This window comes from Lacerta agilis, chromosome 1 (assembly GCF_009819535.1).
Source record: "Lacerta agilis isolate rLacAgi1 chromosome 1, rLacAgi1.pri, whole genome shotgun sequence".
Lineage (NCBI taxonomy): Eukaryota > Metazoa > Chordata > Lepidosauria > Squamata > Lacertidae > Lacerta > Lacerta agilis.
Genome location: NC_046312.1, coordinates 68,593,523 through 68,608,677, shown reverse-complemented (window position 1 = coordinate 68,608,677; position 15,155 = coordinate 68,593,523). Strand labels below are relative to the sequence as shown.

Sequence of the window (15,155 nt, the reverse complement as noted above, 5' to 3'; positions counted from 1 at the left end):
GAGCAGCCCTTCCGGCCACTGCCTGCATAGTGCTGTCATCACTCCAATATGTGGATTCCACTTCCAACTGCTCAACAGGTGGGGTAGAAGTGGTAGTGGCAGGCTTGCCACCAGCAGCGGCCAGCAAAAAGCCAGAAAATGTTCCCCCCCCCCCAGTGGTGGGAAGTGGATGAGTTGCCCCAGAACCCAGGCCCAATCTGGGCCTGAGCACTGTACCAACTCCAGGCTATTAGTGACCTGTAATCTGCCCACCCACCCACTGGTGGTTGTTCCATTAAACCCAATCAGGCAGCAAGGATTGGGACCTAAACATATGAGTTTTAATTGAATAATTGACTCTGCATAGAATTGCTTGTAAGCAAAACCAATTATTTTTGAGATAGATATTACTGTATATGGTTTGTTTCTAGACACACAGCAGGCAAAGGAACATCTAATCTACCGTAGTATTCTGTACTCTGGCTGACAGAAACTCTCCTGGATCTCAGTTAACTTCTCTCCCCTTCACCTGCTTCTTTTTATGTGAAAGTGCCAAAGCTAGAAGTTAGAACCTTTTGCATAGAAAAGCATGTGCTTTATGACTGAGCTATGGTCCCTCCCCATCACTTTAGAAGAATGTTAGAGAGAAGGGAGAATGCTTCTTCCAAAAAGAGTACAAGCTAAGTGGGCTGCAATCAGGCACACAGTTCAGGGACTTACTGCCCAATGCAATATGGGCTGTATGTAAAGTGAAACTAAAAGTAGCAAACATAGTCAGGACATGTGACTGGACTTTGATTACTATTGTATTTTCATTAGTTTTTAAAAATCTAATGTGTGGTTACTGCAAGCAGGAATATTTACCGTGTGCTTGTTATTTTGCAAAGTGAGGAACAACAATTGTTTATAGAAAACCATCTTTTAATTCTTCAAAGGTTTACATACAAAGAAAAAGTAGACTCTCTCTTTTTAAAATGAACACCTAGCATTAGCACAATATTGTAAATATAAAATCTGTTGTGTCATGTTTCTAAACATGAATCCTGAGTAAGAGTGGAACATATTTATAATATTATTGACTAAAAGAATACAGTCCCTTCATTATCAAAAGTGAGATAGCTTTTGTGTTCTATTACAGAACAATGAAAACAAGGCAACAGGTGTATATTTAGCAAACTAGCCTGATATTCACTGCAAACCCGAACATTTTCAAAAAATAAAATAAAATGGCAGGTTGTGCACCACAGTAAAAAGCATCAAATTGATGCACATGGGATTAAATTTTAACCACAAAATCCAGAATTTAGCAATTCTGGTTGCAGTCATCAAATGGTTAAATCAATCCAAGAAAACTTCATTAATAAAACAATTGCAAAACAAACAGGTGTAAACTGTAACATTCATACTGACAGATAAGACACAGTGATTTTTGAATCCACATTAAAAATAAAATACAAATTCCAAAACATGTATTGGTATTCAGCCCAATTAGGTCCTATAAACAAAATACTTCTGGTGACTTTGTAAAATAAGGCAGCTAATTTCTCAAAATTTCTCAAAAATGGTATATACTACTTTAATATTAAGAAGCTGTTTTCAGCAAGACAGCAAAACAAGGTATTTGAGCACCAACTTGGGCATAAGATCTTTGCATTATGGAATACAATATCCAACCTTTGAATAAAAGTGCATAGGAGTGGGATACTGTTAAGAGAAAATATGACCTTTTACAGTATTCAAATCTCTCTTATAGTTATGTTAACTGTGTCAGTCTAAAGTCAGCATTATGAGAAATAATACATTATTTCTGGAGCAGTACTGTACATCATTCTGAAGACTTCTTAAAATGTTTTTTCTTCTCCTTGATATCGTTCCTCTTCTTCATCTGCTTCTTCAATAACCTGAATTTCATCTGCTTGACATAAGGATGTGTTCTCTGACTGCTTACTCTCTTCTGATTTATTTAGTTCTTCTTCAACTACTTTCTTCCATACTTTATGATTTTCATTCAAATGGTGTATCAGCTGACAAAATATTCGCTGCCTGCTTTTTTTTCTCTGTAGTTCTGCAAAAGAGGGAAATGCCACTTTTCATACAAAAGTATGAAACACTCTCCTTATGCTTAAAGGTAAAGGTAAAGGGACTCCTGACGGTTAGGTCCAGTCCCAGACGTCTCTGGGGTTGCGGCGCTCATCTTGCTTTATTGGTCGAGGGAGCAGGCATACAGCTTCCGGATCATGTGGCCAGCATGACTAAGCTGCTTTCTGGCGAACCAGAGCAGCGCACGGAAATGCTGTTTACCTTCCCGCCAGAGCAGTACCTATTTATCTACTTGCACTTTAACATGCCTTCGAACTGCTAGGTTGGCAGGAGCAGGGACTGAGCAACGGGAGCTCACCCCGTCGCGGGGATTTAAACCACCGACCTTCTGATCGGTAAGCCCTAGGCTCTGTGGTTTAACCCACAGCACTACCTGGTCACTTTTCCTTATGCTTAGGAAAGTGGTAATACTGAACCAACCTGAATGACTATGAATACGCCTTTGTTAGGCATTCTAGCTGATTAAAAAGGGAACAGGATACGCTTAAAGGAGAATAGCCTAAGTGCTCAGAATGATGATGAGACAAGCTTTGTGAGATGGCAGGAAAGGACCTTGGGGGTAAAGGAAACTTGTTGTAAGGCCTGGGGAGTTGGAGATGGAAATATGAAGAAATTTGGTGCAATGTTTGAATAAGAAGCACAGATCTGAGGGAATTCTGCTGGTGAAATGGGGCTTTCCCTCACCTGCAGCCTCACATGCACCCCCCAAGATATGTTCCAGGGGGTCAGGGGACTCTATCAAACAGATTTCTGGTGTTCAGGGAGGAAGAGAAGATGGGGAAAGTTCACTCAAGCAGCTTTGAACTTTACCCTTTAAAGATACTTGTAATGGTGGCATTTTACTATGATATCTGGATCATACAACAACAATTTATTATTTATATGACTCCCATCTGCTACTCTGGGCAGCTTCCAACAAATGTAACAAGTTAACTAGATCCACAGTCTTACTTGTGCTTAAATCTTCCATCTCATCCTCTTCACTGTCCAACTCTTCTTCATCATAATCTTCAGAGCTTTCCCTATCATCTTCTTTTTCATCAATCCACTGGCCTGGAAGCAAGCCAGCTGCATCGTAAGAGTTACAGAGAGGACCAACAATATGAGTAATAAAAGATTCTTGTAGTTTTGCAAGTTGAGGAGAACGTCTATCCATAAAAGGGCTAATGGGTAATCCCAGACTTGCTTCTTCATCTCCCTGTAAATTCATAAATACAAACACTTAGAAAAGATTGGGTATCAGTGCAAAGCTTTGTAACTGAAGCACATAAAACAAAAACGAACAGCCAATATTTCAATAAGGAGTTGTGTTACATTTGTTCTAGTCTTATAGAGCAGTGTTCCTCAACCTTGGGTCCCCAGATGTTTTTGGCCTACAACTCCCATCATCCATAGCTAGCAGGACCAGTGGTCATGGATGATGGGCGTTGTAGGCCAAAAACATCTGGGGACCCAAGGTTGAGGAACACTGTTATAGAGCATCACAAAGAGCACATTATCAGCAGTTATTTCCTTATGAAACTACACTGTAATCACACTTCCTAAGCAGCAGTCATGGAATATATAAAGCTGATTTGTGCCATGCCCAGCATGTAAATACAATATTCAAATAAGTATTGCTGCAATCTACAGCTGCCATATGCTGATAGCCAGTAATCATTGGTCACGAAAACAGACTTTTGCATGATGATACAACTGGATACAGTTGCACTCTTCCCACTATGCTATAGTTATGCCGATAGCCAGTATTAGAAGCTAAGATATGAAAGCTAGGAGCTAAATGGCACCTTAAACCTCAGTTATGGGCACAACAATGGAAAGTCTAGGCATGCTGTTTTATAACAAGAATACAAAGCTGAAAATGAATGAACAGCAGCTAAAATATTATGTTCATTTTTCACATGGTTTAATCCTTCCCCTGCTGCCCACCCCCCTAATATTCTTAAGAGGGTCTCTTCTGCAGTTTTCAAAGAGTAGCTGGAAGTGTGGAGGCAGAAAAAGGTCCTCCTTTCCTTCCACTCGGCAGTTTTAATCTGAAATTTTGGTTCAGAAACTGCTCTCCCTAATGAAATTCCATTGCAACATGCGCCTAAAACAATGGGAGTTTCAAACACTGCCGATAGCCCCTAGTTGGATGAGTAGTAAATGTTATTTTATCACTTGTTTTCTACTTAGTTCAAAAGGACACTTAAAAGTTTTATATACACACTTATTAACTTACATTATGACAATTATCTAGGAACCAACAGTTACTCTGGGATAAAGCTGTGATAGCAGAAGCTTTCCAGAACTTTTATGAAAGATATATTTGCAGATCTTTTTGTATAATTAAACCATTTAAACAATGTCCTGGGTGATAACAACCACTGGGTGCCCCTTTTTGTTGACAGGTGTTCAGTTATGACCAAGTGGAAGAACATGGTATTCTCCAGGTGCTATACGGAGGCACTTGCTACAATTATTAAAAAGATGACCAAGGAAAGTGAGAAGGGTTCACAATCCATTTTCTCTCCACAAAGATAACTCATCAATTAACTTCAGGTGCTAGGAAATTCCCAACAGCCTAATGTAGCTGCTTGGGGGAAAATAGCAGGAAAGGAAGAATGTATTTTGTCTTAAAACCACCAGCATCCCACCAAACACAGTGGCCTTGTCCATACATTAATTCTAAGTCAAGTTTTGTTTGGGCAAAGTGCAATTTGTTTGAATATCTGACTAGCCTAACCCAGCAGACTAACCACGGTTTGCTTTCTAGCAGCAAACTATGATGTGAAGCTATGGGGTAGTATCCAACACTGCATGCACAGTATTCCCGACTTCCCCTTCCTCTCCCTGCAAATTTCCTCCCTAACCCCCAGATGACATTTTGAGGGTACAAGTGGGGCTGCAGGGAAGAAGAGGGGGACACTGCATTGCACAAGTGGAATCCTGTTGCAATAGCAAAACAGCAGAGTTGGAAACAAAGCAATGCTGCTTATTGGCTTATGATCCAGGTCTTGTTTTCATTCTGGTTTGGCACTATGTCTGAACTCAACAGCCTAGCTGAACCATGATTTGACTGCCCCACCAACTCAGATGCTCATCAAGTAACAGAAGCATAAGGCAAGAGCAGCTGGAAAACAAACAAAGGCTTTGGAGAAACAAGCTATGGCTTGCTTGCTCATCTGTGAGATTACTTGTGGTTTGTTGGAACACCACATGGTTAGAAAATGCCATGGTCTAGCCCAGGCATAGGCAACCTTCGGCTCTCCAGATGTTTTGGCCTACAACTCCCATGATCCCTAGCTAACAGGACCAGTGGTCAGGGATGATGGGAATTGTAGTCCAAAACATCTGGAGAGCCGAAGGTTGCCTATGCTTGTCTAGCCACTCATTTTGACAAGTATTGGATGACTCCTCTGCCTGTCTGTGGAACTCACTGAAAGAGTATAGAATTTTTAGCACATTTACATATCTAGAGATAACAAACATATAAACAGAATTCTTTAAACTATACAAATCTTTCAATAATTCTGATTTCCCAGGCCTACCTGCTCATAAAATTCATTAACAATGCCCTCTGTCCATTTCAAGTGCAGATCTCTAACTTTTGCTGGACCATTGATATCTGCAAGCTTGATGCATATCTGACACACTAATAAACGGTCATTCTCATTACTCCATTCTATACCATGACTGTTTACATCATTAGCCTGTTTGGAAGAAAAAACAGTTTTTAGTATTTGGGTTTACTAATGTCCATAGTCTATTACTTTCAGACTCAGATTCAGTGGACTTGGCACTCATCATATAAGGAAGAGCATTATTTATTTTATACACTGTGCAGCACAATCAATACTATTCATGACTTCTTAAAAGTAAATCCCAGTTCAATGGGTCTCCCTCTCAAGTAAGTGTATGGAAAATAGCAGCTTTAGGCTGCTGTTGTCGACACACTTGCCTGGGAGAATAATCTTCCCTCATGTACCTCCTTGACTGCTTGATCTGCAGTTTTACAAGTGCCATGTAATGTTTGTTCCATATCTATGAGGAATTAACATTTCAGTGTGGCATCCATGCTTTGGAATTCCTGGCCTACGAATACTATTGTTATAGTATTGCATGCTTGCTAAAAAAAATTATTTCAGCAAATGCATGCAAATGTAAATTCTGTTAAGCTTATCTGCATATTGTTGATAATTATTCTAATTATGTACATCACTTAAAAAGATTTTTTTGACTCAGTGGTTAAAAAAAACTTACCGTATTTTTCCGTGTATAAGACACCCCCATGTATAAGACACCCCCTATTTTGGGGGACTCCAAATTAAGAAAACACCCCCCAGCACTACCTGTATATAAGACAAGCCCCAATTTTAAACCTAATTTTTTGGTAAAAAAATTCTAGTCTTATACACAGAAAAATATGGAAGCTAAGTACATAAAGCTAAGTTTTAATCATTATGGTATGTAGCAGGGGTCAGCAAACTTTTTCAGCCGTGGGCCGGTCAACTGTCCCTCAGACCATGTGGGGAGCCGGACTATATTTTTTTTTGGGGGGGGGGGGAATGAACGAATTCCTTTGCCCCACAAATAACCCAGAGATGCATTTTAAATAAAAGGACACATTCTACTCATGTCAAAAAACGTTGATTCCTGGACCGTCCACAGGCAGGATTTAGAAGGCGATTGGGCCGCATCCGGCCCCCAGACCTTAGTATGGGGACCCCTGGTATATAGCCTGCATGCAGGCATAAACTTGGACTACGAACCTTGGCATTAAATTCAGCAAGAAAATCGAAATGTTTCTTAAGATCTGTAGCAAGGATTGCTTCAATCACTAAGAATCGCAATCGCTTGAATTGTACATGATCAAGATCAGGCAAAAAGTTATATTCTGGCAGAGATAAGAAGAGGCTCCATGCAGAGGCAGCATGATGATTTTCCAGAACCGATCTGTCATTGTACAGCACAGCCTGCAAAATTAATAAATACACATGCTTTAAAGATTGACATTTCACAAAAATGTATAGACCAAATAAAATTTCTGACTCCAGAGATAATTCAGAGCAAAGATAATGTACAAGCAGGTCTATGTTTTACAATTAACCTGCTGGCAGTTTGTTGTACCTGAAAATATTGGGAAGAACTGTGGTTGTGACATTTCTTCCAAATGTTTTTAAAATATTTGAACAGTCAAAGCAAATAACCAAAGGGTGGTCGTATAAACCAGTTATATTTAATCCAGTATTACAAAATCAAATCTTAGCCAGGTATTTCCAAAAGCTGAGATGATGAGGTTTCCTTCCTCAAGCAACAGGAGGAACAATATTATGCACTTGTCAGTGTCCTGGTGCCCACTGGGGAAAATCCCATTCCAGGCAATCAAAAGCTTTTTTGAGCAAAACTATATTGTAAGGTTTATCAGTTTTATTTATGTTATGTATTACATTTATAACTTTTCTTATGTTTGAATACAATTTTCATTTATGAAGCCTGCTTGGCTGTTCAGAATGGAATTTCCTATTACAATGTTTAACTTTTTTGCTATTACATCCATCTATGTTTTAAAATCCTGTTATAAAAGCGCAGTAAGACTATATAATTGGAACACTGATGAGGTGTATGTGTATTACTATTAATCTTGTTTGTTCTGATGTGTTTGGGAATATATGATTTTGCATGGTTTCCTTTAGCACAGTACCCATAGATCAAACACGTTTAAAAGTCAGCAAATATTAATGCACGTGTCTGCTAAATTTTAGGAATTGAACTGAATACCAGAAACTTTCCAGAAGACAAAACATCCTACCTGAGGAGCATTTGTAGCTACCAGAAAAGCATTTGTACGGCCAGGATGATCATAATCATGCATAGCTGCTGCAATATAAAGAGCCATTAATTCTAAGGCTGGAATATTTGAGGCTAAGCATCCATAATTTTCATCAACCATAGCACAACTCCTGGAGGAAATAAAGGCAACTCGGTCAGCTGAAATACCATCTTCTGTATCTGGAGGAAAAATAGACATGAAGTTACATTTTAGGAATATTCAGCGACAGCATCTTCATAAGTTTTTATGTTAAACCCATCAATGAACAGATTTCACTGTGTTAAATTTTAAAAAAATAATCTTTAAAAAGTTTTAAAATGGCAATGACTATTTTTCAAGAGAAAGAAATCATGTACAGTGGTACCTCAGTATTAGGTATTTCTGGATTTTGAAGCCCCTGAAAGTGAAGTCTACCACTGAACAGCCAGAGAAATCATATTTAAAGAGGACAAATTGTAATGAATATTTATATATGTCAACAAAAATTGTATTGTACAGTTGTCATTTAAGATGGGTTAAAACGCCTAGTGAACAAAATCAGATGGTATTATAAGCAGTGTGTGGCAAATGCCTAATTCACGCATATCATTCACTATTAGCTATCTTAACTTCAGGTGTACATTTCCAAAAATGAAATGGTATTTCTCTGAACAATTTTTAAAAAATGTTATTTCCAAAAATCATTTTCTCTGTTTATATTTTTGTGTGCATGTGGGAGGAGAGAAAGCCAGGCTTCAGGAAAGTTTGAGCCTGCTTTTCCCCACATTGAATGCACTATCACTTCTGTATTTAGCTGGTAAGGCACTTTTTTGGTAGCAAGAGATATTTAAAAACAATATGGAAAAAGCAATCACACCCTCCTCGAAAGGAAAAGGAAAATACAATCTGTTAACCACCTTCCACCTCATGGCAGAAGCTCAGCAGAACTTTAGATTTGGTGGTTCCCCAACCCTGGTTTTCTCTGAACAATTTTTGTTCGCTGCACTACATTAATGACATTAATCAGTAAAATACTTCTCAGTTCCACTATTCCACTGCACAAAAAGAATGACGGTTCATTTTCTGTTCAATGTTAGTGAAATCTGTACAAATTTCAAGCAGATACAATGAAGATTCAAGCTGTATTTCTTGCATCTGAATGATCCCGTGTAATTGCAATGCATCACAAATACATACCGTACTTCCTTCTAAGACACACATGTGATTCAAGCCCCCCCCCCCAAGATATTATGCTTTTATTATATAAAGAACACATAATTTTAAAAAATATTGCCTTACTATCACTATCTCTATCTCTATTGTGTAAAACTAAGGCTAAACAATTTCCTTTAAGTCATACTGGGTTAAACTTAACAGAACATTTTAATATGAGTATATATTAATTAAAGTAAGACCTTGAATGTTCAGGGCTATTTCATTTTTACATTGGAATAATTAGGAAAAGCTCTAATTAAGTTAAATAGTTTAGCCTTGGGTATTTTTAGTCTAAGATGTTTCATTTCTTAATTAAATAAAGAAATATTAGCCTAATGTATTTTAGTTGCTAGAAACATGCTGACCACTGCAGGAAGATATAGGTCTCATTCTGGATAAGAGATCTAAGTGAAACAGTTTCCTTGGCTAGGAAGCAAAGCATGTCAGCAATTATTCAATCAATTATCCTAAAACCAGACACACAGTGCTTGTAAATTACATAGACTGTTAGTTCTATCTTTCAACCATGAAATCTACAAGTAATAAGATAAAAAATAGGAGACATTTCCTCCACTTCAAATATATTCATTTTATATTGGGGGGGGGGAGTCACATACCAATGTCTGCTTCAGTTATAGAATCATTATATATTTGCTGAAATCCAGGAATTGGTCTTGTTGTAAGATACCAAACAGCATGAAGAACATCTGTTGCATGTATTCGATTGTGATCTAAAATAAGATTTTTAAAAATTAAATCCAAATGTTATCAAAATATAAACTAAACATAGCAGTGAAGCACTTGTAACACAGGATGGAAGAGGAAAAAAATGTCGTAGGAATTGAGACTGAACAGCTTCTGTATATCAAAGGTGAGCACCTGTGCAAATCTGAGCCCCATAAAATAACTGTGCTTGTACTAGGGGTTTAGCTAAACATTTTAAGTGCTGGTGGTATGAGATTGCCACCTTTCGTATGGAAAAAGCGTGTCAGAATCTTGGCACTCTGAGACACTTTTTCCTTTGCATATTTCTGATGTGCTTCCCGTGAAGCCACGCAAAACGCACCCCCCATTTGATGTGGGGAGCGGTCATAAGGTGCCATTTAGCTCCTAGCTGTCATATCTTGGTTTCTAACATTGTGGGGGGGGGGGAAGCTTATTTAAATAGATGGGTTTGAATACTGATGGTGCATGTGAGAAAGAATAAAAATTAAAAAGACAGTCCAAGTTATTTCAAAGTTTCAGCATTAAACTTTCTACAAGACTGATTAATATCTCCTTGTATTTGCACAGCTAGCAAATGATTTACATGCATACAGTTCATTTTATAAATTTTTGTAATCACAGTATTAGCAATTTAAATCTATTTATTGTTATTATTCCATAATGTATGAAAAACATTAATAAAAGAAACCTAGCCAGCATTATCATAGTATTACATTGTAGCATCAGATATTTGAAAATAGGACTAACATGATAAATTACGCAGTGTGGTTTAAAGGAAAAAATAATAATCCTAATGTTGTAAGGTATTACTTACAGGGAATGTCTCGATAACCATTTTCTAGTGCCTGAAAGTAGTTCATGAATTGCTGAGTTGGAATTTTGAAAGTTTCAAATAAACCAGTGTCTTGAAACAATGTGAATGCAACCTGAACACAGAATATATTTTCATTGTAAGGAAAGTTAATGTACAATTATTTATGCTTCATTTTTTAGGTTTTACATTTTGTCTTTTAAAAGAAAACTAGATTTTTTAAAAAAATAATAATTAAATATGAGGCTCAAATATATTGAATTCGAAGAACATTAGGATGGATTATATAAATAAACAAGAAAGTGGATAAAGCTGTTAGGTCTGTATCCCAAAAATCATAAGCACTAGCAAAGCAGGCTTTCTCACTCACTCCTCATTGTAGCAAACCCCAAAAGCTGCTCCTGAGGGTGAAGAATATGGGATGTGGTATAGGGAAAAGAACAGTGGTTCACCTTATGCAAGCAGATCAAGCTATGGATATCTTGTTAAAACCTAATGCAATTTTACTACTAACCAATTATTGAGGTTTCCTAACCAAAGTGGTTTAGTTATTAATTAGTAAAAACCATCTAATTCCTTCTCTCTAAAAGAATTCTGTGTATAATTCACAAGTATGTGTGTTATTTATTAGGCTTACATGCAACTATTTATATTTTAAACATTGCATTGAATCTGCTCTGGTAACTCCCACTCCATTTTTTAAGTTCCTGAATATTGTATGGCACAACATCTACATGAACATTAATGAAGTTCACTGCTAACCAGAGCTCTATTAAGGCAATCTGGAACTGTGACTAGTAAGTATATGGTGAGGGGAGAACAGCCAAGATAATCTGTTAGCTCTGCCATCTCCTTGTGTCATTTTGCATCCACTACATCGTTGGTAAAAGTTTCAGTGATGCAGAGTGCTTCTGATCAGCTTTGGCTAGGGACCTAGCTATGGCCCTATCTGGACGGGCTAGCCTAAATTCTGTTATCTATGCTCTGGTAACCTCTAGATTAGAGTATAGTACTACAACGCATTATAGGTGGGGCTGCCTTTGAAGACAGCTTGGAAAACTGGTGCTTGTGCAAAATATTGCTTACTGGAGTAAGATGGTCTGAACAAGTAACACTAATTCTGGCACAACCTCAAAGATTGCCTAACCCCAGGTGAACCAACCCACACCCTGCATTCTTCACCCAAGGCCTCCGATGTTCCAACTCTAAGGAAAGGGGGGATGACTTGAAAATGGGCCTTCTCAGTTGTGGCACCCCTGGTTTGGAATGCTTTCCCCAGAGAGGCATGCCAGGCACCTTCAGTGTCTGCTTTTTGCTGCTAGGTAAAAACATTTTTATTTTCCCAGGCCTATGGAATTTAATTCTTTGCATATTTTCACTGGAGTTTTTATTATTGTTTTACACCTATTTTTTAATCTTTGTTTTCATATGTTGCTTTGATTTAATTATTTGAAAAAGGTGACTAATAACTCCACAAGTACAGGAAGCTGAATGGTTTACTATACTATACTATACTATACTATACTATACTATACTATACTATACTATACTATACTATACTATACTATACACAAGTTCCAGAATGCATGAAGAGGGCTCTCTACTTTCCTTAAAAGTAGGGTTCCCACCTTTTAAAATACAGGACAGATTGGGCAAAATAAAAGACAGGTTGGGGTGGGGATGGGGAGGCACACACACACTCCTATGGCACCAAATCCTCCTTCCCCCTTTGTGGTATTCCAAACTTCTCTAACTGCAAACAACATTTCCTACATTTTACATTTATCCACATGTAAGCTTAGAAAAATAGCATAATTCTATAGTAGCACACACAGGCCCTAGAAGGTGTTCATGTGTAACAAATGACATATATCTAAGAACAACAAACCTGACTAAGGATTCTTCCAGATTTGTCTCCCATTTTTTCAACAAGATCAAATATTTGGAAATTCCAGTTGTTCATCTTCTCCATTAATGAATCATGGTCTTCTGTTAGAATCAGTTCTAATGAAGGAGCTTTCTCCATCTGTGTAAGAAAAGTATAATATATAAAAATACTAATTTATATGCATTTAGTTTTATTTTTAAATAAGTCCACAATCTTCTGAAGTTGCTAGTTGATGTATTCACTTTGCATAAGATTGGACATCATCCAATGTCCAATCAAGCTAAACTTGATCAAACTAGGTAAGTTAGTGTATACAAAATAGGATTTATTTAGCAACATTTATATCCCACTCATCTTCCATCATCCAAGGGAGCATACATGTGGTGCCCATATGGTCAACCATCCAGGCACTGACCAAATCGACTGGCCTAGATTCAGCGTGCCTACAGACTATACCCTGGGACAAATTTATGTACTGTAATCTGAAGCACTCTGTTTTTAACAACCACAGAGTGATTACTCACTGTGCAGGAGCAACTGCCCAAGATCTCTGGCTCTCTTTTTTTGGTCACATCAGAATAATGAACACGAGCCAAATCTGTGGTATCTAAAATAATTTCAGGAATTATCATAATGCATAAAACTCTGTTAGCCTTGCTTTCCCAGCAGAATCCCTAAAATATTCGCTAGTCTGCCCCATTCATTCAAGCAGCTATTCTAACTGCCAAATTGGGCTTAGAGGCGTCTTTAGCACAGGACAAAACTGTAGTAACTCTTGAGCACTATTTGGCAGCTAACATCTACTCTTGGCTGTTCAAGAACCTGTGGATCTAGTATTTTATATTTTTCTTTGGCTTCTCTCTCGTTTCGTTTTCTATACCCTCACGCTCATATCCATGATGCAGACACTACTGCTAAATGAGGACTAACTGTCCAACAGTGATCTTTGCCTATGGTAGCAATGCTAGTGCAAAGACTAATACGTTACAAGAACTAGTACTGTACTTCTTTGCAGATACTGATATTTGTGTAAAACAACATCATTAATTATTTTATGGGAAGATAGCTATTATATACTTAAAAGGAAATTGTACTTCTTGATCATGTTGACTTCTGGTATGAGTCTATCTCTATTTCCACTCGCCTCTGCTTAAACTGGAAGGTGAGATAGATGTAGAGCTAAGTCTTCCCTTTTCACTTGCTACACACAATCCTCCCTAATGGGCACAGGTTAGGAAGGGGGGACTGTACCACAGCAGGCCCAATAGGAACCTCATGAACACAGCTGTCTTCCTGTCATGTCACCATCCTGGGTTTCTGCTGGAGCAGAACTGTGGAGAAGGGCCAAAAAAGAAGTATTTGCTCCATCAACAAAACATAAATAGATAATATACTATTGATGTAGAAAAGTGCCTATACGGGGCATCAATGATATAATATGTGTAGAGTTTGGAGGAGCTCAGAGATCTAACAATCATTGTTGATGATAGGAGGAGGAGGAGGAGGAGGAGGAGGAGGAGAAGAAGAAGATTTAAAACCCCACCTATCCCCCTAACGGGACTCAAGTCAGCTTACATATGAAAACAAGAATCACTTAAAACATAGAATAATCAATCATTAAAATACAATTAAACACTGGTAGAATTAACACTATACAGAATCATAGAATTGTAGAGCTGAAAGGGACCACACGGGTAATCTAGTCCAATCCCCTGCAGTGCAGGAATCTCAACATGCAGTCCCCCATCCAATGTGAAACCATACTGGACCCTGGTTAGCAATTTTATTGCTGCATAAAGTATGTTTTAAACAAACCAAGAATTATAATAAAAACAGCAGGTCTCAACCATGATTTTGGTTGTGCCTGTGATTGTTTGGAGAAGTCGTATCTCCACATGTTGGGTATTGGAATGTAGAAAATAAAAAAGCTACATTATGTTCTGAATCCTATATTTATCATGCACTTAACCCATGTTTTTACAGTTTTTTCACATTTTGAAAGTTAATTCTAGACCTGTTCAGAATATTGTATGTGAAGCATTGATGTTATAAAACAAATTAAATATAGCACGTTGCAATAAAATAGTACATCTCTATTAAAAACATGAATTGCATCACTACGGTATTACTGCAATGATATACTTACATTAGTTTGATCCATCTGATGACTGTGATTTTCTGTATCATCCTGCTTTTTCTCTATAAGGTGAGCAGAGTCTTTTGAAATATAATTATTTGCATCTTCACCTTAAGAAATGTAAACAATACAGTGAGTTTAACTTAAGTAAATTTCTGGTAAAATTCTGGTACAAGAAAACAAGTGAAAGAAAAAAAGAAAAGAAAGGATATGACTTATGAAGATGGGAGAGGGACAACATAATGAAAACTCTGTAATACCATGAATGAATCAAAAGGAAAAATATAATCATTTACTTTGTCATTCCAGAAATGTGAAAATAATGGCATTTGTAAGTCGCTCTGGGAACTTCTTTTGGCTAAAGAGCAAGATAGATATGCTTTGAAGAACTACATAAAATAGTTGTCTTACCTCAGACATGCATAGCTGTATTTTTTAAAGTATGGCTAAAGTTGTGCCAAAATAGATAATAATTTTTGCACACAATTTTCATATCAGATTGAAGTCA

General features: G+C 37.5%; 1 protein-coding gene across 1 annotated transcript in view; it reads right to left on the bottom strand.

The window, feature by feature from the left end:
* Nucleotides 1-882: 882 nt before the first annotated feature.
* PDE3B (phosphodiesterase 3B) overlaps nt 883-15,155 on the bottom strand; it is a 49,006-nt gene continuing 34,733 nt past the window's right edge. Inside the window, exons 8-16 of the mRNA XM_033153335.1 lie at nt 14,657-14,757; nt 12,511-12,648; nt 10,626-10,737; nt 9,703-9,816; nt 7,871-8,070; nt 6,831-7,034; nt 5,610-5,771; nt 3,031-3,277; nt 883-2,044 (exon numbers count right to left, since the gene is read on the bottom strand). Of these exons, the coding sequence (XP_033009226.1) occupies nt 1,821-2,044; nt 3,031-3,277; nt 5,610-5,771; nt 6,831-7,034; nt 7,871-8,070; nt 9,703-9,816; nt 10,626-10,737; nt 12,511-12,648; nt 14,657-14,757 (1,502 nt within the window). The 3' untranslated portion in view covers nt 883-1,820. The remainder of the gene's footprint in view (nt 2,045-3,030; nt 3,278-5,609; nt 5,772-6,830; nt 7,035-7,870; nt 8,071-9,702; nt 9,817-10,625; nt 10,738-12,510; nt 12,649-14,656; nt 14,758-15,155) is intronic.